At 44.3% G+C, this 25149-nt stretch overlaps 1 protein-coding gene across 1 annotated transcript in view; it reads right to left on the reverse strand.

Moving 5' to 3' along the window:
• The window catches only part of YEATS2 (YEATS domain containing 2), a 113254-nt gene that overhangs the window by 38907 nt on the left and 49198 nt on the right, over positions 1–25149 (reverse strand). The window contains 4 exon segments of the mRNA XM_044001216.1: positions 4821–5079; positions 7142–7309; positions 8652–8759; positions 13143–13246. Of these exon segments, the coding sequence (XP_043857151.1) occupies positions 4821–5079; positions 7142–7309; positions 8652–8759; positions 13143–13246 (639 nt within the window).

A 25149-nucleotide genomic window follows, 5' to 3' on the forward strand; every position in this document is an offset into this window, starting at 1 on the left:
TATTTTGGTTCAAACCAAGAAAAATCATGCTCAAGACCCATCCTCCAGACCAAAGAAGACCACATCTAGGCAATAAAGGGCAAAGTCGCAAAGGCCGTGAGATCTCCCTTTCCGAGGCTTACACTGTGGCCACAGCAGTTTAAGTCAAGGAGCTGCTACGTGTGCCCCGGGCTCCCCCCAACTCTAGAGGCTGCTACGCAGCTTGCCGCTGAGCAGCAGTCAAAGCAGCATGAGTCTCCTTGAAGTAGAACTCAGTGAATGGCATGGTGCATTCAACAATCCCACTTGTGGTGTCAGGAGGAGTTACGCCATTGTGTGGGATGCTGGGGAAGCTGCCTATTTTTTAAAAAGGATATGAGGAGAACATTATACACAGTAACAGCCACGTTGGGCAATGATCCACTGTGATAGACTTAGCTCTTCTCAGCAGTGCAATGCTCCAAGACAATTCCAAAGAACTCATGATGGAAAATGCTCTCCACATCCAGAAAAAAGAACTGTGGAATCCGGATGCAGACTGAACTAGACTGTTTCTACTTTGTTTTGTTTTTCTTTTTTGAAATTTTTCCCTTTTGTTCTGATTCTTATTTCACAACCTGACTAATGCAGATTGTACACATATACCCTATATCAGATGGCTTTTTGTCCTGGGGAGGGGAAAGGGAGAAAAATTTAGAATTCAAAATCTTATAAAAACAAATATTTAAAACTATCTTTGCACATAACTGGAACAAATAGTATTAAAATTAAAAGAAAAAAAGGAAAGGAGGACAGGGCTAACTGCTCAGAGCACAGTTTGCCAAGGAGGCAAGAGAACTCAACTACACCACAATCCAAGGGAAAAAGGTCATAAAAAGGCAAATGCGTGTAAAGCAGACAAAAGAGAGACTTCAATGACACCAGGCTAGAGGGGACACAAATTCTGCCCTCAGGGAACTTCTATTCTCCTGGAAGGATCAAACATCAATCAATCTGCAAGCATTCATTAAGCACCTCCTATATGTTAAGCATGGCACTGGGCGCTGGGGATAAAAATCTGAAAGTGGGGCGATCTCTGCCCTTGGGGAGCTAACATTCAACCAGAGGGATAGAAATGGAAGGAGATACACAATTTCAGAATATGTCCAAAATAAATGCACAGTGCCTGGGAGTGGAGGGCACAAAATACTGGGAAACCAAAGAAGACTCTTGGCACTTGGCCTGAGATTAGAAGGGAGCAGGGTTCCAAGAGGCAGCGCTAAGGGAGAATATTTTAGGTGTGGGGAACAGTCTGTATTTTAGGAGGCACTGAGTCAAGAGGTGGAAAGTCACAATATAGTGCACGGGTCCCAGAAGAATACTGGGGGGAGCAATCTGTTGAAGGGCTTTCCATCCCAAGAGAGGAGTTTGGATCTTATCGTGGAAACAATGGGGAGCTGCTGTGCCTTAGGGGTACAGGTTCAGCAGTCATTTGGAGGGTAGATTAGAAAAGGATGTCTTAATCTGGGGCCAATGAACAGATTTCTGTTCTTTGAACTTGGATGGGAAAAAAATTACATCTTTATTTTCATTAACTTTTGGATTCCTTGGTAATCCTAAACATTTTATGGATTTAAAAATATGATTCTGAGAAGGACTTCAGAGGTTTCACCAGACAGCTGTCAAGGGGACCAATGACACATAAAGGGTGAAGCCCTGGATTGAAGAGCAAGTGCAAGGAAACCAATTAGGAATTGAGGTGAGAGGGGGGCAGCTAGGAGGCATGGTGGTTAAAGCATTGGCCCTGGATTCAGGAGGACCTGAGTTCAAATCTGGCCTCAGACACTTGATACTTACTAGCTGTGTGACCCTGGGCAAGTCACTTAACCCTCACTGCCCTGCAAAAAGAAAGGGGGGGGGGGCAGTGAGTGTCTAGACCGGAGTGATTTTAGGAGTAAAGAGAAAGGAAGAGATGAGAGATGTTGAAGAGGTCACTGTGTTCAGGAGAGGGAAGAACTGAAAATGATTCCAAGTTTGTAAACCTGGAGGACCAGAAAAATGGTGGAACCCTTGGCAGAAGTAGGCAAAGGAGGAGCATGGCTTTAGGGAGAGAGATAAGGAGCTGTTTTGGACACGAGCTCCCAGAGGATGGCTGGCTGGAGGGATAAGACTGGAGCAGGAAGTGGAGGCTGGCTATAGGTACAGTTGGGAGTTATCTGTCTAGAGATGATAGTTGGATGGATACATGGAAGCTGAAGAAATCCTCGTGTGAACACAGGCAGAGAAGAGGTTGGAGAGGGCACTGGACAGAGCCCTAGGGTGCAGCCACACTTAAGGGCCAGGAAATGGAAGATGAATCTGTAAAGGAGAAAGAGAAGTATCCATCTGAGCAGAAGGAAGAGGACTATGAGAGAGACGCTGGTCTCTGTCTCTGTCTCTGTCTCTGTCTCTCTCTCTCACACACACACACACACACACACACACACACACACACACACACACACACACACACACACACGGGAGAGAAGGATTCAGAAGGAAGGAGTAGTGGGCAACAGGCTCAAACACTTCGAAAGGCTGCAGACTGAGAGAGACCGTTGGATCTAACACTAAAGAGCTCACTGTTGACCTTGGAAAGAGCAGTTTCCATCAAGTGGGGATGGAAGCCAGACTGCTGAGGATTCAGAAATGAGTGAGTGGGAGAAGAAAAAGTGGAGGCCCAAAGTGCAGCCAACTTTCCCTAGGAGTCTGGCTATGAACAGGAGAAGATGCAGGAGAATGGCTTCGGGGCATGTCTGTAGGTAGCAGAGAGCGAGCAGGTAAGGAGAGACTAAAAATTAAGGGAAGAGAATAAGTTCAAAGAGGAGAGAGAAGAGAAGCTGTTGTTAGCAAGATGAAGAAATGCTTCTTCCTCTGAGAAAAGGAGGGTGGCTAACACCAAGGTGATCTGAAGGGAGAGCTTTCAATGACAGGCCAACTGTTTCCGGTGAAGTAGGGCTAGAGAGGAGGGAATGGCAGGGGAAGACGGTCCAGTGAGAGGAGGAGGCTTCTCAGAGCTCTCGTTTTCTCCACAAAGCAGGAATTCAGGCCCTCAGAGAAGCTTTGTTGAGGGCAGTGTCTGTCCAGGTACAGCGGAGTTCAGGTAACAGACCCCCCCCCCCCCTTTTATACTTCAGGAGGAGCACTGAAGGCCTGTGGAAGATGGAATTGATGGGGTCCGGGGTCGAACCATAGAGCAGAAGGAAGCTGGTACATAACTGACCTTAACTATAGGGGAAAAAGTGAGACCAGGAAGGGACTGAAACAGTTCTGATGAGGATGACGAAGAGAATGAAGAGCAATGAGGCAGAGGGAAAGGGGGAAGCTAGGAGGTTTTAACCAAGAGAGGAATTTTAGAGCCCAAAATGATGGAAGTGGCACAGTTGGGGTGATGGTGAGGTCCATGACCGACAGTGAGTGAATAAGCAGGTCATAGTCCTTCAGCCTGATGAGCTGGCTGCCCAGGGCACTCCAGGGGACAGCCACCCTTGTGAAGCGTGGGCCGTGGAGTTGAAAAGCTTCAGAAGGGTGGCCAAAGCGCATGGGGTCTAGACATGGCAGGAAGAGGAGAGGAGAGTACCGACTCCTCCTGACCTAGCACATCTGGGAGGCACAAAGAAAAGGGAGACTGACATTAGAGAAGATGGGCAGAAGTCCAGTGCCACCTTAAGAAAGTTGGGTTTCTCTGAGGGAGGAAGTTTCAGTGGCAAAGTGAAAGTTGTGGAGATGTAAGGATGAGAGGGATGTGTGAAGGGTCAGGCAGGAAGAAGGCGTTTTCGCTTTGGCCTCCCGGGGACCAGGGGAGTAGGAGGGGGGGGGGGTCTGCTCACCACAGAAAAGGGAAGCAGCAGCTTTCAGAAAGAAGAGTTAAAGGCAGGGCCAGTTAGTGTCCATCTGAATGGTCGACTGCTAAAAGAGACCTGAGGCTCTGTGTCCAGCAATCCTGGGTCGAGAGCCCCACCCCTCTAGTCCTGGGCAGCAAGGGGCCCCTCTACATCTAGTGCTCTCTGGCTGAGAGCAGGGGAACAGTGGCGGCGGCAGCAGGGACAGCACTGCCTCCTTCGCTGGCATGGCCACATCAGCCGTTTGGCCCTGGGCAGTACGAGCAGGCTGAAGGCAATGGTGGAGCTCCAGGGGGGGTACACAAAGGGCAGCAGCTGCCAGGGCATGGGGCATCCTGCTCACTAGCGGAGGCTCTCATCTACTTAGGCCCCAGCTGGGACAGCACATGAAGGGGCTGTTTCCCCAGGTAGTCATTCCAAGGCGTGATGGAGAACAAAGCACATGCTTCCACTGCAAATGGGAGCTGGGAAGAGGAGCTGGTGCTGGATCCCCCCCTCACTTCTAAGCAGGGGCAGTGCCCCTCTCTTTAGACAGCTAAGGCCCCTGAGAGAAGAGGCCTGCTCACCATGAAGCTGTGGCAGAGCTAGACCAAGAGCATGGGTTCTAGACTCCACTGTCCCCCTTCTCCAAAGAGCCCAGCCAGATAATGATCTAAGCAGAGCCTGTTTGGAATGATGTGCTGTACAGAGGCATGGGGACAACTGCTAAGGATGCTCCAGACTGCTCAGTACAATTTCTAGCAGGATGTTATTAGTCAAAACCTGAAGGCTGACTCTTTTTGTCAGGGCCTCCACGAGTTATTACTGGGCCAGGTAAACTGAACGTCTTCCAACACACCTTCGACGCCACTGGACTGCCAGGATCACGTGGCACTGAAGACTCATAGGAATGTTACACAGAATGTTACAGCCTGACAAGGAACCCGGGCATGCCTGTACCTTCCCCAAGAGGTTTCCTAAATTGACCAATGACACTGTTACCTGAACCCTGGGATGCACTTTTCGGGGCCCCAGTGGAAGTGACCTGAGCCTTGGTTAAGGTCTGCACAGGCTGGGCAACGATGGTTCCTCCACCTCCGCTCACAATCGCTTTGGCCACTCCTTGGGTTACAACTTGCTTTGGACCAACGGCCTTGGCGACGGCGGAGCTGGCCTTGGCCACCAGGATCTGGCCACCGCTGATCGCCATGGCCTGCTTCACTGTGGACTGCAGAGAAGACCCGACCGGCACACCGACCACCTGTGCAAAATAAAGCAGATGTCATCCGTGCCCCTTCTGGTCCTGTTAAAAATCCCTACCTCCTTGAGTGATCTACGCAAGTGATTCTTTATGGTTCAGACGATTCCCAGAGGAACAATAAAATACAATCGGGTACCTTAAGCACGTGACATGGATCTGAGTCAGTCATCCAAGAGTAAGCAGCTAGCTGCTGTGGGAGTGTAACTGTGGTCACACGCATTCTTGGCACAGGGTTGCAAGATGGTATTTGGGTTAAATGTCAACTAATGGAAATCACTGCAATACTGCCAAGGCTTGGCCCCAATTCCACTGAAGAGCACGGGATACTTAGTAACCTCCACGGACAAGCGAGATCAACAGCACGACCTCATCCCAGAACAAGGGAAAGTAGGAGGGAAGCCACACAGATGACATTCTCCAGGCTTTTCCTTCAGTCAGTGAGGTATCGTGAGTGCCCCTGAATGTCATCAGGCAGGGCAGCAGGGCAGTTTTCAGACCGTTTCATTTCTTATATATCTATCCCCAGAGCCCAAGACAGTCTCCAGCACATAGCAGGCATTTAGCTGCTTGCTGACTGACCAACTGACTGACTGACGGATTAGTAGTTGTGGAGGCAAAGTAAACTGAGAGACTTCCCTCACTTGAAATATTAACTCAACAGGCATAATACTTAACATTTATGTAAAAGTAGTGAGAGCTTCTAAGGTGCTGTATAGAGTACAGGATTCAAATGACCTGACCCCACAGAACTTAGAATCTAAACAAGACCAGGACAGAAAGACTCAGTCTACTGTTGGGTAACAAAATGAATGCACTAATTCAGATAAATGTCAATGGGGCATGTCAGAGAATAACTGAAATCTCGTCATATTTTCCCTCTGTTTTCTAACCTGAGTGAGCACGTATTTCTTCCCTCTTTTAGCATAGGAAATACTGATGGACCTGAGGAAAAAGGCCCAAATCGATTTCTGAATGGCAGCGTGCTGACTGCTGCATCACTGGGCCTCTCATATAGAGTTGGAAGCAAAGAAAACACAGTTTTTGTCTGATCTGTGCTTGTCTAGCTACTCTGGTCAGATATCAAAAGGTTTCATGCCCTCCTTCCTCACATCAAAAGAAATATACTTTCAAATAATTTTCTGAAGTGCACATGGGGCTGAGAATGGGAACACCTGGCAAATAACAGAAATGGTCTGAGCCGAAACGCTTCCAGACAAACTCTGGGGGTGGAGACAAAGAACCCTGAGCCTCAATGAACTTTGTAAAGCGGGAAGGAGAAGATGCATTTCTCCTTTATGTTTATGAGTTTGTTTCTCCTTCCTCCTTTTTTTAAAGCACCAAGAACATCTCTTCTCAAATCTGCACAGATAGGAAACTACAAAACAACTAAGAGTTTTCTAATACCAGAAGAGGCTCAAGGGACAAGGGCGAGCCATGAATCCCCTGTTCCATGGGAGGAGGGGAGTCCAGGCTCAGGAAAATAAGGCCTTGATTTGGTGTCAAAGAGGTGATGTTTTCTGTCTGCCTCCAGCTATTTCAGGGTCTCCAGTAGTACCCTACTTTTTGGGGGGTGGGGGGGTGCAATGAGGGTTAAGTGACTTGCCCAGGGTCACACAGCTAGTAAGTGTCAAGCATCTGAGGCTGGATTTGAACTCAGGTCCTCCTGAATCCAGGGCTGGTGCTTTATTCACTGTGCCACCTAGCTGCCTCCCAGTAGTGCGCTACTTTTAATCTTGACCTCAGACTGACACAAGCTGCAGTCTCCTGCCTTCTATGGGACCCCAGTCTTCATAGCAATTGTCAGTTACTCCTCTTAATCATTGTTAACAAAACCAGGAAGGGTCCTGTGGTAAGGCTTCAGTCACATGCCAGTGAGGCAGCTCAAGCACTTTATGTTCAACATACAGATGTGGACGTGTGGCTCACAGGAGCACTGACTTGCCCAAGGTCACACAGTGGCAGTCAGGAAATGAGCCTGGCTCATCTTGTTCCAAGCCTAGTGGGTTTTCTGCTGGTTGCTGCAATGCCATGGCTGCCCTGGAGGGATGGATCATACTTGTACCTTTGGTGACTGAGCAGTCCCTTCTCCTGCAGCCACGACCTGTTTCTGAGGGGACACGGCGATCATGTGACCCCCTTTCATAGTCACATACTGGGGCAGAGGTGGCTGGGTGGTGGCTCCTGAGGTGGGCATGTGGGGGGCTTCTCCAGGCTCCTGCTTGATGATCACCTTGCAAGAGAGACAATGACACCAAATAAAGCACCACATTCCGGAGACACTCTATCTGCTGGAATTAACAAATCAGTGAAATGGGGTCTTCAAGGAAGGGCAAGAAGCAACCTGGATAAAGCTTACTTTGGACACAAGAGTATGGGAAAAAAAAAGCATTTACCAAAGGATCACATTAGAAAAAGGACTCTGACAAGCTAGAGGATGTTCAAAGGAGGGAAGCCAGGATGGGAAATTGTGACGTCCAAGGGCCTGCTCAAGGATCAGGGAGGAGAATGACTTAGTGGAGACACAAGAACCATCTTGAAGGATCTGGGAAGCCACATGGATGAGGAATTAGACCTCATGGGGTGAACGGAGAGCAAGGATGAAAAGCTACAGACAGATGTCTGCTCTAACTCAAGCTGTCCCAATCCTCCTTGCTCAGGTCCTAAACCCTTGAGCGTGTAAAGAATTGTTATTTTAGGTTTTTATGCCTCAGTGCACACTGGCCTGGGGCAAACCGCATGGTGCTCCACCCACTGGTTGTAGCTGTTGCCGTGGCGCTGGCACCTCATGTCACCACCACTCGCTGATGGCTACATGGGCCTGGCAAAATTATGATGACTGGAAGCCTAATGAGGGCAGTCATGTGACTGTCAGAGCGGCCATCCCATTGGCTGGGGCTGTGTGGGGTTTTTCTTGGATTGGGGGAAGAGAATTGGGCATTCTAGCTGGACGCTGGAACGACAGGAGTTCTGCTGCGTATTCTCAGCTGACTCCTGGGCGGTGGTATCTTTACAGGTTGTATAATTTCCCTTTCCCCAGATCCTACTGATCCTGTTTGTGTTGTTTTTTTTTAAGTTCATTCTTATTAAATCCTGGGGCAGCTGGGTGGCGCAGTGGATAGAGCACCGGCCCTGGAGTCAGGAGTATCTGAGTTCAAATCTGCCCTCAGACACTTAACACTTACTAGCTGTGTGACCCTGGGCAAGTCACTTAATCCCAATTGCCTCACTAAAAAAAAAAAATCCTGTTCTGTTTTGAGGGAGGCTGCCAGTCTCCTTCCTTGCCCCAATATTGCGGCAAGCTGCTTAGCTAACACTCCCCAATTAAAAATTGGTCCCCACAACAGAAAGGGAGCAGCACCAGAATGCCCATGTCATCCTTTCTTTACCAATCAGACATCAGACAGGAAAACAGAAGGTGACCACCCTCAGTGCCTTCCAGACAAAACCCCGCTGCGTGAAAGGTGGCACATCACAATGGAAATGCCAATGAAAGATCACCATCACCCTTTCCAACATTTAAATAGCCCCCACGGGCACAGACCCGAGATGTGACCCCTAAAGCAAACGCTTACCTTGGTGAAAGCTCCAAGGCCTCCAGCCACAGGTTTAGGGCTCTGCACCTTAGAGTGACTCCCAATTGGGCAAAGAGGAGGCATAGAGGCAAACAAGGAGTCTTCCTGCTGGGTAGGCAATCACACAAATCACATAATTAGGCAACCCCCAAACAGGAGGAAATCTGATGCAATTCTAATAACCTGCATTCAGTTCCTGAGGTCATACCATCCTGGAAGTCTGAGAAACTCAACCTGAAGATGAACTACTCAAGAATATCCTCTGCAGCCTCCCCAGCCTCAACTGGGGCTGAGGTTCAATCCTATTTTAGGAATCAAAAGCAAACAGAGGGGGCAGCTAGGTGGCGCAGTGGATAGAGCACCAGCCCTGGAGTCAGGAGGACCTGAGTTCAAATCCGACCTCAGACACTTGACACTTACTAGCTGTGTGACCCTGGGCAAGTCACTTAACCCCAATTACCCCACAAAAAAAAAAGAAAAAGAAAAAGAAAAAAAGCAAACACAGGATACAACTGGATGTCCTCTGTTATACTAACATGTTAGTATCAGACTCTCTTTTAAATGGCATATATTGCTTGGCAAGGAAACTACAGACTTAGCAAATATTTTATTAAGCAGTGTAAACTGTTTTCTTTTGAAAATTAAGACAGTTTTTCAATGTCTGCAAATATAATAAAAATATTGACTTTCTGAAGCTGTGTAGTGCTTTTATAATTTGTCAGTCTCATTTGTTTACATCAGTCATTACTGATACACACTTTTGCCTCTATTTCCTCACCCCTTCAGAATTGAACCTTCTCTAGTTTTTTATTTTTTTAAAATAGTTTCTGTTTTAATTGGTCAAGATCTTCCTTCTCGTCATCACCCTCCTCCTAACTGAGAAAAAAACAAACAAAACCATTACAAACACACATAGTGTACTCAATTAAAACAAACTTCCTCACTGGCCAGTCCAAAATAAATTGATCTCATGCTGCCTTCTCAACCCTTCACCTCTCCAGCAGGAGGTGGGGAGCTGCTTCATCATTAGTCCTGTTTGGTCATTATGCTGTTGAGAGTTCAGCACAATTATTGTCTCTAATTTTAAATTAATGCAAAATGCCCCTCTCTGACACAGTTAAGTTTGGAAAAATAAAACTTTTCTTAACACGTGGAAGGAACTTCCAGCCTTCTATGTCCTTCTAGTTCCAGAGCTAAGCAGGTGTCACATCCACAGCCTCCATGGAGAGGCCATTCCAGGGCTGCTTTAAGGACACTGGTGTTATCCTGATACTGCATAAACTACAATAACAGAGAGAAAAGGCATCCAAGCCAGCTCCTTCTATATAAAAAAAAAGGAGGGAGAGATCAAGCACAAAAAGAAAATTATTGGCTAATATCACTTGTAATTGAAATAAAAATATTAAAAATAAAAGTGACCTATTTAAAACACTTGTTCACTATGGATTTCTGTCATGAGTGCTGGAGTGGCTCAATATTCAATCAATAGCCTTTAAACACCTTCTATGTGCCTGGCAATTTTATTAGAAAGCACAAGTTTTATTGTGTAAGCCCAACAAAAATAATCTAAGTCATGATTATATCAATTGATGGAAAAAAAAAAACAACAGCAAACCCAACCCCTTGAAAACAATTGTCGTTTATCCTAAAAACATTAAAAAAACCCAAGAGTTAAGGAATTATTTTTAACATGATAAATAGCATAAACCTGTTTATTTATTTATTTTTTTGGTGAGGCAATTGGAGTTAAGTGACTTGCCTGGGGTCACACAGCTAGTAAGTGTCAAGTGTCTGAGGCCGGATTTGAACTCAGGTCGTCCTGAATCCAGGGCCAGTGCTCTATCCACTGTGCCACCTAGCTGCCCCCAACCTGTTTATTTTTAAGAGAGGAACATAAAAATCCTTTCAAGTAAGAGTTACAGTTACTACTAATTGATTTCATTCCAGAAATAGCAATAAAACAAGAAAATAAATTCAAGGAATAAGATTAGGCAAAGAAGAGAAAAATGGTCTCCGCTGGCAAATATTATGGTTTGCTTAGGTAAGGCCAGACCCGATAAAAAATTAATGGACAAAATTAATTTCAGTAAGGTGGCAGATCATAAAGCCCCTCCCCAAATCATCAGCCTTTCATGTCTGCATATTACTAACAAAAACCGCCTAGACACAAAAAATGCATGAGTTAAACTACACAGTCATAATCGAAGTATAAATAGTAACAAATGTAAAACACCCTGGAAATAAGAAAGACAAAAAACTGGACAATATTCATAGTTGAACTTTATCAATGAACTGAAAATGTCTAAAACACCAAAATAAATTTACAGACAAGCCATACTCAACTATCGAAGAGTTATATAGGACTGATCAACACTAACAAATTCATCTGAAGGAACAAAAGATCAAGAATCCCAAGGGAAATAACAGACAAAATAAAAAGGAATGGGGGGAGGGGTTTGCATTACCATTTTTCTAATTATATCATAATGAAGTAAGCATCAAAAATTATTTGATACTGATTAAAAAACAGAAAAGTTACTAATGGAATATAGCAGGTAAGCAAGACCCAGGAGTAATATAAAATAGTAGCCTAGTGCAAAGCTTCTTAAACTATGGGTCAAGACCCCATATGGAGTTGTATAACTGAATGTGGTGGGGGGAAGGTTGCAAAAAATTTTGCAACAGTGAAAGGTTATATACACGTATTTTACTTTATTTTTTTAATGAATTGACAAGTTATCTAGCTAGCTAGCAAACATATTTACACATTAGTCATGTTGTAAGAGAACAATCAGAACAAAAGAAAAAAAATGGAAAGAATAAATAATAACAACAGAAGCAACAACAAAAGTGAAAATAGTATGCTTCAATCTGCATTCAGACTTCATAGTTCTTTTTCCAAATATGGAGAACATTTTCCACCATAAGTCTTTTGGCATTGTCTTGGATCATTTATACATCTATTTTATATACCTATATACCTGGGGTCAGGTAAAAAAGGGTTGAGAGTGGAAAAAGTTTAAGAAACCCTGGCCCAGTGTTACCCAAGAACCCCAACTACTGAGGTAACAGTTATATGACAAGTATATCTAGAAAAATCTGGAAGCAGACTGGCAGAAATTAGGTTTAGACAAACATGTTCCACCATATGCCTCAATAAGTTTTAAATAGATGCATGCTTTAAATACCAAGTTAGACTGTAAAAAAATTAGGAGAAGGGAAGGCCGTAACTTTTTATATAACCTAAGGAAAAGCCTCTCCAAGAACAGATGATCCAGAGGATGAATATCTTCTTGTAAGTGTCATAATTTATTTAGGCACCACAGAATATGAATTTACAAAGCAATAAGGCCTGCCTTCTCGGAGCTTCTGATCTCAGGCAGAAATGTATAACCCTGCAATCTTTAAGTTCACATTCTGGCTCTGCCACTTGCTACCTTTGTGACCTTGGGCAAGTCACTGGACTCCCAAGGGCCTCAGTTTCCTCACCTGTAAAATGAGGGGGTTGGACTAAATGACCTCTAATACCCCATCTAAATCCTACAATCTTGTTTTGGACACTGGGGAGGCAAAGAATTGATCGAGCATGGAGAAAGTTTCAATGAAGATCAGGTACTTTAAAATCTCTACCAAAGAATTGAAGACACATCTTGCACTGTCTTGAACGCAGCAAAGAATGTTTGGAGCACTCTCTTCAGTTTTGGGCACTATGTTTTAAGAGTGAAGACCAACAAACAAGTAGAATGGTACAACCTGGTACATGAGGAAAGGCTGAAGGAAATAGGGATGTTTTGCTTGTGACAAAGGGGCAGGACAACCAAGTCATTATTTGCTATTTCAGAATACCACAGTAAAGATGGACGAAGGGAACATTTTGGCTAAGTATAAGCAGGTAGTTTCTAAGAAGCAAAGCTATTCCACAATGGGGCAGGTGTATTATATGCAAAAGTCATAGAGCTCCCTGTAAATAGAAGGGTTTAAATAGAGAGTTGGAGGCCCCACAAGAGAAAAGAATCATCAATCTAGAGCTGGAAAAATCCTTGGAAGACCGCTAGTATAATCCCCTCCTTTTATGGATGAAGAAACTGAGGCATGGGGAAATTACAGTCACTCAGAGAATAAATGGCAGTGCTAGGGTTTTGATGCAGGTTCTCAGATGTCAGTCAGCTTTTCATACTGTAGCAACAATCCCTTAGATCAAGGATATTGTAAGGTAAATTTGTATGTTTGGGTAACGGGGTGAACTAAATGATCTGTAAGGTTCCTTCTAACTCTAGGAATTTATCTGATACAATTTACAGTCAACTGAAAAGACACTGCCTTCAACTGTTTGACAAGCATTTATGATGTGCCAGGCAGTGGAGATTCAACAACAGAAATGAAGTGGCCCCTACCCTCGCGGGGCTAACATTCTACTGGGCCAGACAAGATGTATGGGTGAACTTGCTGACTTGAAAACAGACACAGGCAATCACACAAAGAAGGTGTTACCTTGACTGTAGAAGTGACGAAGCTACTTCCATGGATCTTAGGAATGGGAGACCCTGTTCCTTGGGCAGTCTGAGAAGCAGTGGACAACTTGCTGGTGGGGCTTCCTAGGGAGAAAAGGATAGATTTAAGTCTAAGGTATGCAACATGAGATCTTCTTTCCCTCTGTCCCACTCCTTATTTCCTCCCTTTATCATTCAAACAAAGCTGAAAAAGAAAGGATTTCCAAACTACTGTGGAAAAACAAGTAACACTTCACTTCCCAAACTGCTCCCTTCACCAAACCATGATGACCTGGACTCAGAGAGGGAGATAAAGGGAGAGTGAAGTAATAAAAAGATAACAAGTGGGCATCATACAGTTGGGCATTTACCTAACCAAACCTTTCCCAACGTCAAGCACTGGTTTTTATAACAAGACATTAAAATACAATTTACTAAATGATGTACAAGGCCCTGTGAGAAGGGCTCTAGGTCCACATGAGAACTGCCTTTTGAGGCTGTCCCCTGGGGGACCTGTACATTTCTCCATCTGCTGCTGTAATTCAAAGCCTCCTGGGGACACTTTTTGAATTGCTCTCAGCACCAATTAAGGTCAGGTCCGTTACTTTGTGGGGTTCACTTCAGTCTGACCCCCAAACAACTGGTAGTTGCTACTTCTTGCTCCTGTAATGGCGCTTCTTCCTAGGTTTGCAAGTAGCGTAAGCAAAAAAGATGAGACTCAGCAGCTTGGTCAGTCTTCATCCAGCACACTTAGCTCCCAATGACTTTCTCCTAAAATAAAATCCTACTTTAGATAAGGATGGCTTACCACTGACAAGAGTCAGAGAAAGGGTTCCTAAAAAGATTCCAAGGAATGGGATTCTCCTCAAGGGACTACTCTGAAAAGAACAAGATTCATCTGTCCATCCAGGCATGTCCAATCTAATGGTGTTAACTGATTACACGAAACCTTAACTTTAGGTGGAAGAGGGCCACTGGGAGCATCTAGTTCCCTAGCAACGATATTATGGCAGATTGTAGAGCAGCCAAAATCTAGACAATTGAGAAGATTGCAAACTGGTCATTACAGAAATCAGAGCCTATGTAGGGTGTCCCCAAAGTTTTGGTGCAGTTTAAGTTATGCAAGCTTGAACTGCACCAAGACTTCTAGGCCCTCTCTCTAACAGCACTGCAGCAGTGTGCAGTGTCTGGGCTGGATGCAGACCTCATGTGTGACATGATGGACTCTCTGGCCTTGGTCCGTTATTCCACCTCTCTGGGACTCAGCTTCATCTATAAAATGATGGACTGGGACCAGACGATCTCTACAATTTCCAGTTCTAGATCCCAGCGTTAGGAGGGCAGAGAGGTAGGACAGAAACTTTCAGCAAGAGAGGGGAGCAAGCTGGGGGCAGGAGCTGCTCAGCCTTGGGCTGTAAAAGTAGACTGGCACAAAGAAGCAGGGAAGATGAAAAAGCCAGGGAGAAACTAGAAGGGAAATGGGGAGAGGGATACCCCAATTCTCAGTTTAAAAGCTTTTAATATGAGTCTGGGCATTATTCCTCAAAAATAAATCTATTCTCCATGGCTGAAGAAGGTACGACATCTTCCCAAGTAAAAGGCATGAAAGGGCCTGAAGCCTTGGACAACATCTGAGGGAAGGAGAGGAAGTGATGTGGAACCCCATCCTCTCTTCAAAAAACCAGAGAAACAGAGAGATTCAGTTCAAGTCAACAGACATCTATCAAGTGACTCATGTGGTCACAATGACTTGGAATGGCTACAAGTCAAGCAGAACCCACTGATCAAAACATTTCAGTTTTTCTTGTCTCCATCTGTGGAACATGAACATTTGCTTCTGGCCTTGATGTGTGATGGGAGTTCTGCTGAGTTAGATGACAGATGCTGTGGTCCTGACTGTGACACTGAGGATCTCTGGCTGGAGAGGTGACTGGGAGTCTGCCTGGATTTTACGACCTCCCTTGTAAATGGGCACATGACGGCTCGCCTCCTCTCCGTTCCACTTAGAGCAATATGAGTCTGTGGCAGTCACACTACTCACTCCCCAGTCTTCCAGAAACACTACCAGATTCTTCGGAGCTCCTATAATGAGAGGCAGCCTCCTGCCGTGGGCAGTGCGCTAACAGGCATGCCATTTTTATCGGTTCCCATATTCCCTGAGGTTTCCTTGCCTCTGCAGCCAGCACTGCAAACATAAGCAAGAGGCTGCACACATCCTTGCAATGCTGGGAAGGGAGGAAAACATTCTAATTGTGGGTGAGGAAGAAGCAGCAAACTCCCCCTGAGCAGGAATGACAAACTGAGGTGTGAATGGGGATGGATGGAGCCAAGCTGATCTCAGGGAAATGGGAGACGTTGGGTAAGGTTTGGTTAGAACATATTCACAATGGGGTGGGGGTAGGGGTGTGGAGCCAAGATGGCGGAGGAAAGACATTAAACACACAGAGCTCCTAATATAATTACCCCAAAACAGCAATAAAAGAACCCCTGGAACAGAAAAACCCAGAAAAATACAGGCTGAGATTATTTTCTAGCTATAGATAGATTACAGGGGGGCTGTGCTGGGTTACGAGCAAAGTCCAACCCCTCAATCATGCTGACAGAGACCCCAGGCATGCTGCACCAGAGGAATTTACCCCAGAGCCTCTGAATCAGCTACAGCACCAGCGCCTTCTGGAACCGAGTGTGTGGTTGGGTGAGAGGGCTGAACTGCTGGCCAGGGGAGGGGGGGCGGGGAGAAGTGCAGGGGTATTAGCAGGACCAAGGGAGGAATTTGGTTGTCCCACCCCAGCGGGGAACCTGAGTGGCGGGAGACCCAGGTTGGGGAGAGGTGCAGGCTCATCGAAGCTAAGGATCACACCACAGAAAGCTTTGCTGGTTGGTTGTTTAGTAAGTAGGCTTGAGGTTATCTTCGGACCAGAGAACAGGCCAGGTGAGAGTAAAACCTGCTCTCCCTCAAACCAAAACACCTGGGACCCTCTGAAGCTGGGAACAGGAGTGTAGCTGAGAAGCAGGGCCCCCCAGTGGAGAGTTTAATGTCAAGTAAAAGATCAGCAAAGAAAGTTCAGAACTAGAGAAAGTTTCTTCAGCGACAAGGAAGATCAAGGGGCACCCTCAGAAGAAGACAGCAACCTCAGGGCCCCTACATCCGAAGCTTCCCAGAAAAATATGGACTGGTCTCAGGCCATGGCAGCGCTCAAAAGCGACTTTGAAGAGAAAGTAGGAGAGAGAGAAGGAAGATGTAGAGAGAGGGAGGAAAGCCTGGAAAGAGAAAGGAGAGCCATGCAGGAGAGTCATGAGAAAAAAGTCAACAGTTTGAATGAAAAGTGAAATGGAAAAGAACATATTCACAATGTCACTGCTAAGAAGTGCTGGTCAAGGATATGCTCTGAGGTGCATGGTGACCTCAATTCTGGATGGTTTGATAGCGTCCTGATACTCTGAGTTAGGCCTTATATATTTCATTTTCATTTGCCTGTCTTCTAACAAGAGGCACGAAGTCTTTCTTACTGAAAATTCAGGTAAAGATGTCACTAATGAAAACTCATTTAAATATGAGGAATCAAATAAGGGATGTGGCTGTGAGCCACAAACAAGTTATTAAACTATAGGCTCCTGAGGACAAGGGCCATTGCTTTGCTCATCTTCACGTCCCTGCCTGGTGTAGTGCACTGCTCATTTTCCTTTTGGTCCAGTCCGATGATTTCATCAGTGTGGAGCACTACCCAAGTGGAGACTCTTAGGAATGTAATCTCATTTACAACTCACACCAGTGTGCCAAGACTTTAAGTGCTCCTGGCCACACAACCAGTATCTGCTAGTGGTAGGACTCGAACCCAGACCTTGCTGACTCTAAAGGGGCCCCCACCACACCACAAGCTTTCTCACCTTGCAAATCGTATGTGCTTATTAGTAAATACTGTTTGGATTCAATCATCATCATTAAGGCTGCAATGCTTTCTCATTTGGGTTATCATTTGACACGTGCAGGACTTTTGCCCACTGGTGTGGGCAGCATTTCCCTAACATCACCAGCCTCAGAATTCTGAAAGAGCTAACAATCTCTGGAGCACCGAGACACAAGCACTCACATGTCCTGGGGTAAAAGAATGTGAGAACAAACTGTGGTTGGGAAAATTTTTCCTTTTTATCTTCCAGGGTATAGGAGAAAAAAACCTTTTTAGCATCACAATATGCCCGAAATGGTAGTTTTCTGAAGCATCCTCTTAGACAAATATTTTCTCTTGTTTCTGCTACTGTCTGGGACCTAGCACTGCAATGCTGCTGTCCCACCTTCCCTTGTTTCTGTCAGAAGATAGCATTTTCTATCTCCCCACTGGACTTCTAGTGACCATTTCACGCCAAGACTTCACCTTCAGCAGAAAAAATAAAGCATACCATCAATTATTTAAGCCAAATCATACCACACACCCACACTGGGAGCTGGGGCTCCAATGACCTGCCCAGGCTTGTCCAGGAGAATGTAAGAATTATTAATAACAGAGTTGGCAGTCCCTTGCTTCATGTGAACTGGAGTGCAAGTTGGGGTCCAAGGTAAAGGAGATGGACTTGGAGTAGAGATTGGGGAATCTTTATTAATAAAAAAGAGGGAAATATCAGTGCCATACCAATCAGACTACCTAAAAATTATTTTATAGAGCTAGAAAAAAAAATAACAAACTTCATCTGGAAAAAACAAAAAGTCAAGAATATCAAGGGAAATAATAAAAAAAAATGCACAGGAAGGTGGGTTAGCTGTACCAAATCTGAAGCTCTACTATAAAGCAGCAGTAATCAAAATCACTTGATACTGGCTAAGAAATAGAGTGGAGGATCAATGGAATAGGCTAGGCACAGGAGACACAGTAGTAAATGAGGTTAGTAATATACTGTTTGATAAACCCAAGGACTCATGCTTCTGGGATAGGAATTCAGTATTTGACAAAAACTGCTGGGAAAACTGGAAGATAGTATGGCAGAAATTAGGCATAGACCAACATCTTACACCCTTTGACCTAAGGTCAAAATGGGTACATGATTTAGACATAAGAGGTGATACCATAGGTAAATTTTTTTTTTATTTGTAAAAAAGTATTTTTTTTCCCCATTGCATGTAAAGATAGTTTTCCACTTTTGTTTATACAAGCTTTCCAATTTCAGATTTTTCTCCCTCCCTCCCCCCTTCCCTAGACAGCAGGTAATCTGATATAGGTTATATATATATATATACACACACACACACACACATATATATATACACACACACACAAACACACATAATAACATTAAACATATTTCTGCATTAGTCATGTTATAAGAGAAAAATCAGAGCAAAGACAAAAAACCTCAAAATAGAAAAACAACAGCACCAAAGACAAAAGAAATAGTATGGTTCATTCAGCATCTATACTCCACAGTTTTTTTTTTTTTCCTGGATTTGGAGATCCTCTTCTATCATGAGTTCCCTGGAACTCTTCTGTACCATTGCATTGGTGAGAAGAATATAGTCCATCACAGTAGATCAATACACAATGTTGATGATACTGTGTACAATGTTCTTTTGGTTCTGCTCATTTCACTCATCATCAGCTCACGAAAGACCCTCCAGGTTTCTCTGAACTCCTCCTGCTCATCATTTCTTACAGCACAATAGTATTCCATTGTATTCATATACCACAACTTGTCCAGCCATTCCCCAATTGATGGGCACCCCCTCAACTTCCAATTCCTTGCCACCACGTAAAGAGCAGCTATAAATATTTTTGTACATGTGGGTCCTTTTCCCTTTTTTATGATCTCTGGGAAAAAGACCCAAAAGTGGTATCGCTGGGTCAAAGGGTATGCATAGCTTTATCGCCCTTTGGGCATAATTCCAAATTGCTCTCCAGACTGGTTGGATCAGTTCACAGCTCCACCAACAATGCATTAGTGTTCCAATTTTCCCACAGCTTCTCCAACATTTATTATTTTCCTTTTTTGTCATTTTAGCCAATCTGATAGGTGTCAGGTGGTACCTCAGAGTTGTTTTAATTTGCATCTCTCTAATCATTAGAGATTTAGAGCATTTTTTCATAGGGGAATAGATAGCTTTGGTTTCTTCATCAGAAAACTGCCTGTTCATATCCTTTGACCATTTCTCAATTGGGGAATGACTTGGATTCTTATAAATTTGATTTAGTTCCCTATATATTTTAGAAATGAGGCCTTTATCAGAAGTACTGGCCACAAAAATTGTTTCCCAGCTTTATGCCTCCCTTCTAATTTTGGATGCATTGCTTCTGTTTGTACAAAATTATTTTAATTTAATGTAATCAAAATCATCCATTTTGCATTTTATAATATTCTCTATCTCTTGTTTGGTCATAAACTGTTTTCCTTTCCAAAGATCTGATAGGTAGACTATTTCTTTCTCTCCTAATTTACCTATGGTATCACCTCTTATGTCTAAATCATGTATCCATTTTGACCTTATTTTAGTATAAGGTGTAATATGTTGGTCTATGCCTAATTTCTGCCATACTATCTTCCAGTTTTCCCAGCAGTTTTTGTCAAATACTGAGTTCCTATCCCAGAAGCTGGAGTCTTTGGGTTTATCAAACACTACATTACTAGTGTCATTTACTACTGTATTTCCTGTGCCTAGCCTATTCCACTGATCCTCCACTCTATTTTTTAGCCAGTACCAGATAGTTTTGATGACTGCTGCTTTATAGTAAAGCTCCAGGTTTGATACCATTGTTGGTGGAGCTGTGAACTGATCCAACCATTCTGGAAAGTAATTTGGAATTATGCCCAAAGGGCTATAAAGCTATGCATACCCTTTGACCCAGCGATACCACTTTTGGGTCTTTTTCCCAGAGATCATAAAAAAGGGAAAAGGACCCACATGTACAAAAATACTTATAGCTGCTCTTTTTGTGGTGGCAAGGAATTGGAAATTGAAGGGTTGCCCATCAACTGGGGAATGGCTGAACAAGATGTGGTATATGAATGTAATGGAATTCTATTGTGCTTTAAGAAATGATGAGCACGAGGAGTTCAGAGAAACCTGGAAGGACTTGCATGAACTGATGATGAGTGAGATGAGCAGAACCAGAAGAACACTATACACAGTATCATCAACATTATGTGTTGATCAACAGTGATAGACTAGATTCTTCTCACCAATACAATGGTACAAAAAAGTTCCAAAGCACACATGATGGAAAAGTCTCTCCAAATCCAGGAAAAAGAAAAAAAAAAGGAACTGTGGAATATGGATGCTGATTGGATCATACTATTTGTTTTGGGTGCTGCTGTTTTTCTTTTTTGCTCTGATTCTTCTCATATAACATGACTAATGCAGAAATGTGTTTGATGTTATTGTATGTGTGTGTGTGTGTGTGTGTGTATATATATATATATATATATATATATATATATATATATAAATAAAACCTATATCAGAGTACCTGCTGTCTAGGGGAAGGGGAGAGGGAGGGAGAAAAATTTGAAATTTCAAATATTATATAAACAAATGTTGAAAACTATTTCTACATGTAACTGGAAAATAGTAAAACACTTTTATTTAAAAAAAAGGAAATAAAATAACAACGTCTAACCCTTCTAGAACAGGGAGAGGTAAAATCCAACAGCCGCACAAGAGGACTACCAAGAAGAGGATGGAGAGCCAAAAACGTGGAAGCAACACTGGCATGGGTATGTGGGCAGCTAGGAGGATGGGTTCTGCTCTGATCAGGGCCAGCAGGCCTCCCTCTACACCTAATCACCTCCTGACAACACCGGCAGGTGATTCTTGACTTTTTATGTGCTAGAAGGTCAGTGGGACCCCACTGAGTCTGAGGTGTGCATCTCTTCTCAAGCCAGCCTAACCTTGAGCCAATGACTACAAATGCTTCAACCATGGCACTAAGAAGAATGGCTTTGCTTGTTGACTGTGGCGCAGTGCAATGGTTTGGGGGAGAGCACAAATCATTAGAGTTCACTAACACTAATACCCCTAAGTATCCTTGGATTTATCTCCCAGGAATTTTTCTCAGCTTCAGACCTGTTATTTCCAGCTTGGCCCCAGTCTCAGAGCTAAGCAGTTTTTAACTGACTGCCTGCCATGTGAAATCACACCTCCTTCCTCCTTTCAGGTAACTTAAGTTACCCCAACCCTTTCAGAATTTAAGGGGACAACTCTTGGTCTAAGCTGTCAAGGATTTAAATAAGCTCAATCTACTCTCCATCATTTTTTCAGATATAAATCCTGTAACTCCTTCAAGCTGTCAACTTCCCAGACCAAGAGTCCCCTCAGTTGTGTACAGGAAATCTTCTGTATTCCCTTTTAGCCTCAGAACTAGCCCCTTCCAGAACCGTCTCCAAGCTTTGTGGCCTGCTCACATGGAGAGCCAGAAAGTGCACGTGCTAAGTCAGGCATTCTGTCAATGTGAGGAAGCGATGGAGTAAGCAAGTTTTCCATCTAAATGAAAATTAAGTCAAAACTACTACAAGATTAAGGCTTACTATGTGATCTTGAGTATGTAACTTTCCCTCTCCAGGCCTCAGTTTCCTTTTCTGTAAATGAGGATGGACTACATAACCTTTGAGCTCCCTTCCGGTGGTCTATGACATTAAGACGAAATTCAGTTTTTAGAGCAAAATGGCAGCGTGAAGTTGTGGGCACAAAGATCCAGGTTCCAATCTGGCCTTGGCCACCACCTGGTTTTGTGTGACCCTCCAGGGGCCCAAGGCCACACTCAGTGAAAGAGAAGGCGATGACCTTGCACTGCAGGGGGAGGGGGGGGTTTCATCCAGTGTTACCAATTCCTGTGAAATCCCAGGCTAAGTCCCTATAGTTTGAGCCTTTTCTTGTTTTGATGGGGCAGGGCAATGAGGGTTAAGTGACTTGTTCAAGGTCACACAGCTACTAAGTGTCAAGTGTCGGAGGCTGGATTTGAACTCAGGTCCTCCTGAATGCCGGGTCAGTGCTTTATCCACTGTGCCACCTACCTGCCCCCCCTAGTTTGAGCCATTTTTAAACAAAATCAATGGACCTTTAACAATCTTTCACTATTTAAAGCTTTCAGTTATTCAGGGGAAAGGGTAAAAAAAAAAAAAAGAGTTTGTGCTCAATACAGATGTGTGATCTCACCAACTTGGTTGCAGCACTGAGCATACTATGGGGCACAACAGTAGGCCCTTAATAAGTGCTTATTGACTTGACTAACTTCTAATGATGCAGCCCTTCCAGGCCTGTCCTTCCTAGGGAACTCTTGCCCATGTCTTCCCTGTATTTCTCTAATATGGGAGGGAGTCCTCACTTTCTCCTGATATCCCGAGGACACCATCAAACACTGGGACTCTCCACCGGCTCTTGCTATTCAGCCCATCTTCCCTTCCCATCAGACTTTACTTTCTTGGCACACTTTCCTCTTGCTCTTTGCTGAAGTTCTTCCTTTATCATATACCATACCCTGCTCCCCCTGAGCCTGGGCGTCTCCTCTGCCCTCTGTGGGACGCTAATTTTCTGTGGCAACAATGATGTTCTGGCACTAAAGATACACAAGGCCACTAGTGGAATACTGGTGTGAAAAAGAAACCCTGAGAACTTTGAGCTCATGAAGGAGCTCTGCCATTTCTCCAAGGTCATCCAGCTCAGCTGCCTCATGTTTAGTTCTCAACCCAGCTCACTGCCTCTTTGTACCGTCGTCCAAGTGAAAGCACGACATAGCACCAGGAACTGCGCTAAGAGCTGGAGATACACAGAAAAGCAAAGACCAGTCCCTGCCCTGGAAGAGCTCACAGGCTAACGGGGGAGATGAGACGAAAGCAGGTGTGTACAAGCTCTACACTGGATACATGGAAGACAATCTCCGATGAACAAAGGAGCTACTACACATTATAATCTGGAAAGGGCTGTTCTCTAACCACTTCCCATGTCCTGTGTGGATGCTCAGGTGGTTATGGGAGCCCTTGAGGAGCCTGTTGTTGCGTCTGATGCATGGAGCGTGATGTCATCAGCCAAGACGCATTCACGGGAACCTTCTGCTTCTGGTCTGCCCTGGTTCTCAGCCATGACAGCACTGAGCATTTGTCTGTTTTATGCCTGCTATTTCCGATCAGAAAGCTGTCCCAGGGCTATCTCCCTCTGCATCATGCTCCCTGAAGCCTGGATCTCCTCTATACACACTGCTTCTCCCTTTCTTTTCTTTTTTTTTTTTGCACGGCAATGAGGGTTAAGTGACTTGCCCAGGGTCACACAGCTAGTTAAGTGTCAAGTGTCTGAGGCCGGATTTGAACTCAGGGAGTCCTGAATTCAGGGCTGGTGCTTTATCCACTGCGCCACCTCGCTGCCCCCCTTTATTTTCTATGGGACCATTTCTACTTCCTCTGCAAGCGCATCTTAGATTGGGATATCAATGGTCTGAAGAGTTTGATTTTCATATTCTAGATGGTTTGGGCTGTTTTTTAAAGTCTAGTAAAATCTTTTGCCAACCATTCCATTTGTCCATAAATGCCTCTGGACTCACTTTGCTTAGTTGGTTCTCTCACCAATCTTTCTTTAAAAAGTTTTATTCTCCACAGGTTCTCTATTTTTTGAGGCTGTAGGCCTCATGATCTTCCGTTGTGTTTCTGCATGAACTTTCTACAAATTTTAATACCTGTAAACTTCAGTATTTTCAAGTCTGGTATTAACAATGGCAGCCATGTCCCTCAAGCTGGCAGGGAGGTTAGGAGGTTGATCACTGAAAGACCTTTCAAGTTCTTTTGTTTTCATTATTATGTATGAGTTAATTGTTCAAATGTCTGCATGAAATTATTCATCTGTATCTATGCCCTTCTAACTGTAATCTATTTTCCAACAATAACTTGCCTGAATAAGGCCCGAGTTATTCCAACTACATTCCACATGATCTTTTCTCCTTTCTATTCTTCCTCCTATCTTTGTCCTCATTTTGGCCTTGGCTCTAACAAGTCTGGGGTCACTGAAAACTGATTCAGTGATGACTCATATGTGTAGGGAAGCTCCGCCTTGAGGAGAAAGCATGTGATTTAGAGACCATGTGACTGTAGCTTCTGGAAGTTACATCTATAGAACCCCCTGTGGGACTTGTCAATCAGAGCTACCAGCCAATTAGCTTGGAGCTGTGTGTGTGTGTGTGTGTGTGTGTGTGTGTGTGTGTGTGTGTGTGTGTGTGTGTGTGGACGGCCCTGCTTAACTGCTTCACAGACGGCTTCCGGGAGAAGCTGTGGATAGGCCTCTTTTCATCCAGGAAACAAGCGTGGCAGCAGATGGAGGGGGGGGGGCCCTCTTAGTCGTTCGAATACTGTCGTGGTAGTGGTGAGAGATTTCACATGGGCTGCTAGGAAAGGAAATTAATTTCTTTCTCTCTGGCTATATTGAATTAGATCTGAGCTAGGGGGCAGCTAGGTGGCACAGTGGATAGAGCACCGGCCCTGGATTCAGGAGGACCTGAGTTCAAATGTGACCTCAGACACTTGATATTTACTAGTTCTCAAGTGTCTTACCCTGGGCAAGTCACTTAAACCCAATTGCCTCACCAAAAAAAAAAAAAAAAAAAGACCTGAGCTAGGATTTCCATGCTATAAGGAATCTGTTCTCAATCTCTCTCTCTCTTCACTAACTTATAATATATATTTTAATAAATCTTTAAAAGCCTAAACTCTTGTTGAATTTATTGGTGATTTTAGCCAGCTTCCCCCAAGACTGGGGCGGGGGGCAGATTAGAAACCACAATTTAGATTTGAAAGAACACACATACAATATGAATGCACTGTTTCCTATCTGTTAAAATAGAAGCAAGTTCATGTTTTATGATGCTACTCCCTACTAATTTCTTCTTGAAGAAAGGACCCAAGAGGCCACAGCTGCTACCTAAGTCTTTGGTTTCTGGTTCCTAAAACCCTATTTTCTAAGAGAATTCTTGCTGTCCTCACCTATTCCTACCTTTGCAGTGAAGTCACTAACAAAGTTTATGCCCATTTCACTTGGAGGGCTAGCC

This window comes from Dromiciops gliroides, chromosome 4 (assembly GCF_019393635.1).
Source record: "Dromiciops gliroides isolate mDroGli1 chromosome 4, mDroGli1.pri, whole genome shotgun sequence".
Taxonomy (NCBI): domain Eukaryota; kingdom Metazoa; phylum Chordata; class Mammalia; order Microbiotheria; family Microbiotheriidae; genus Dromiciops; species Dromiciops gliroides.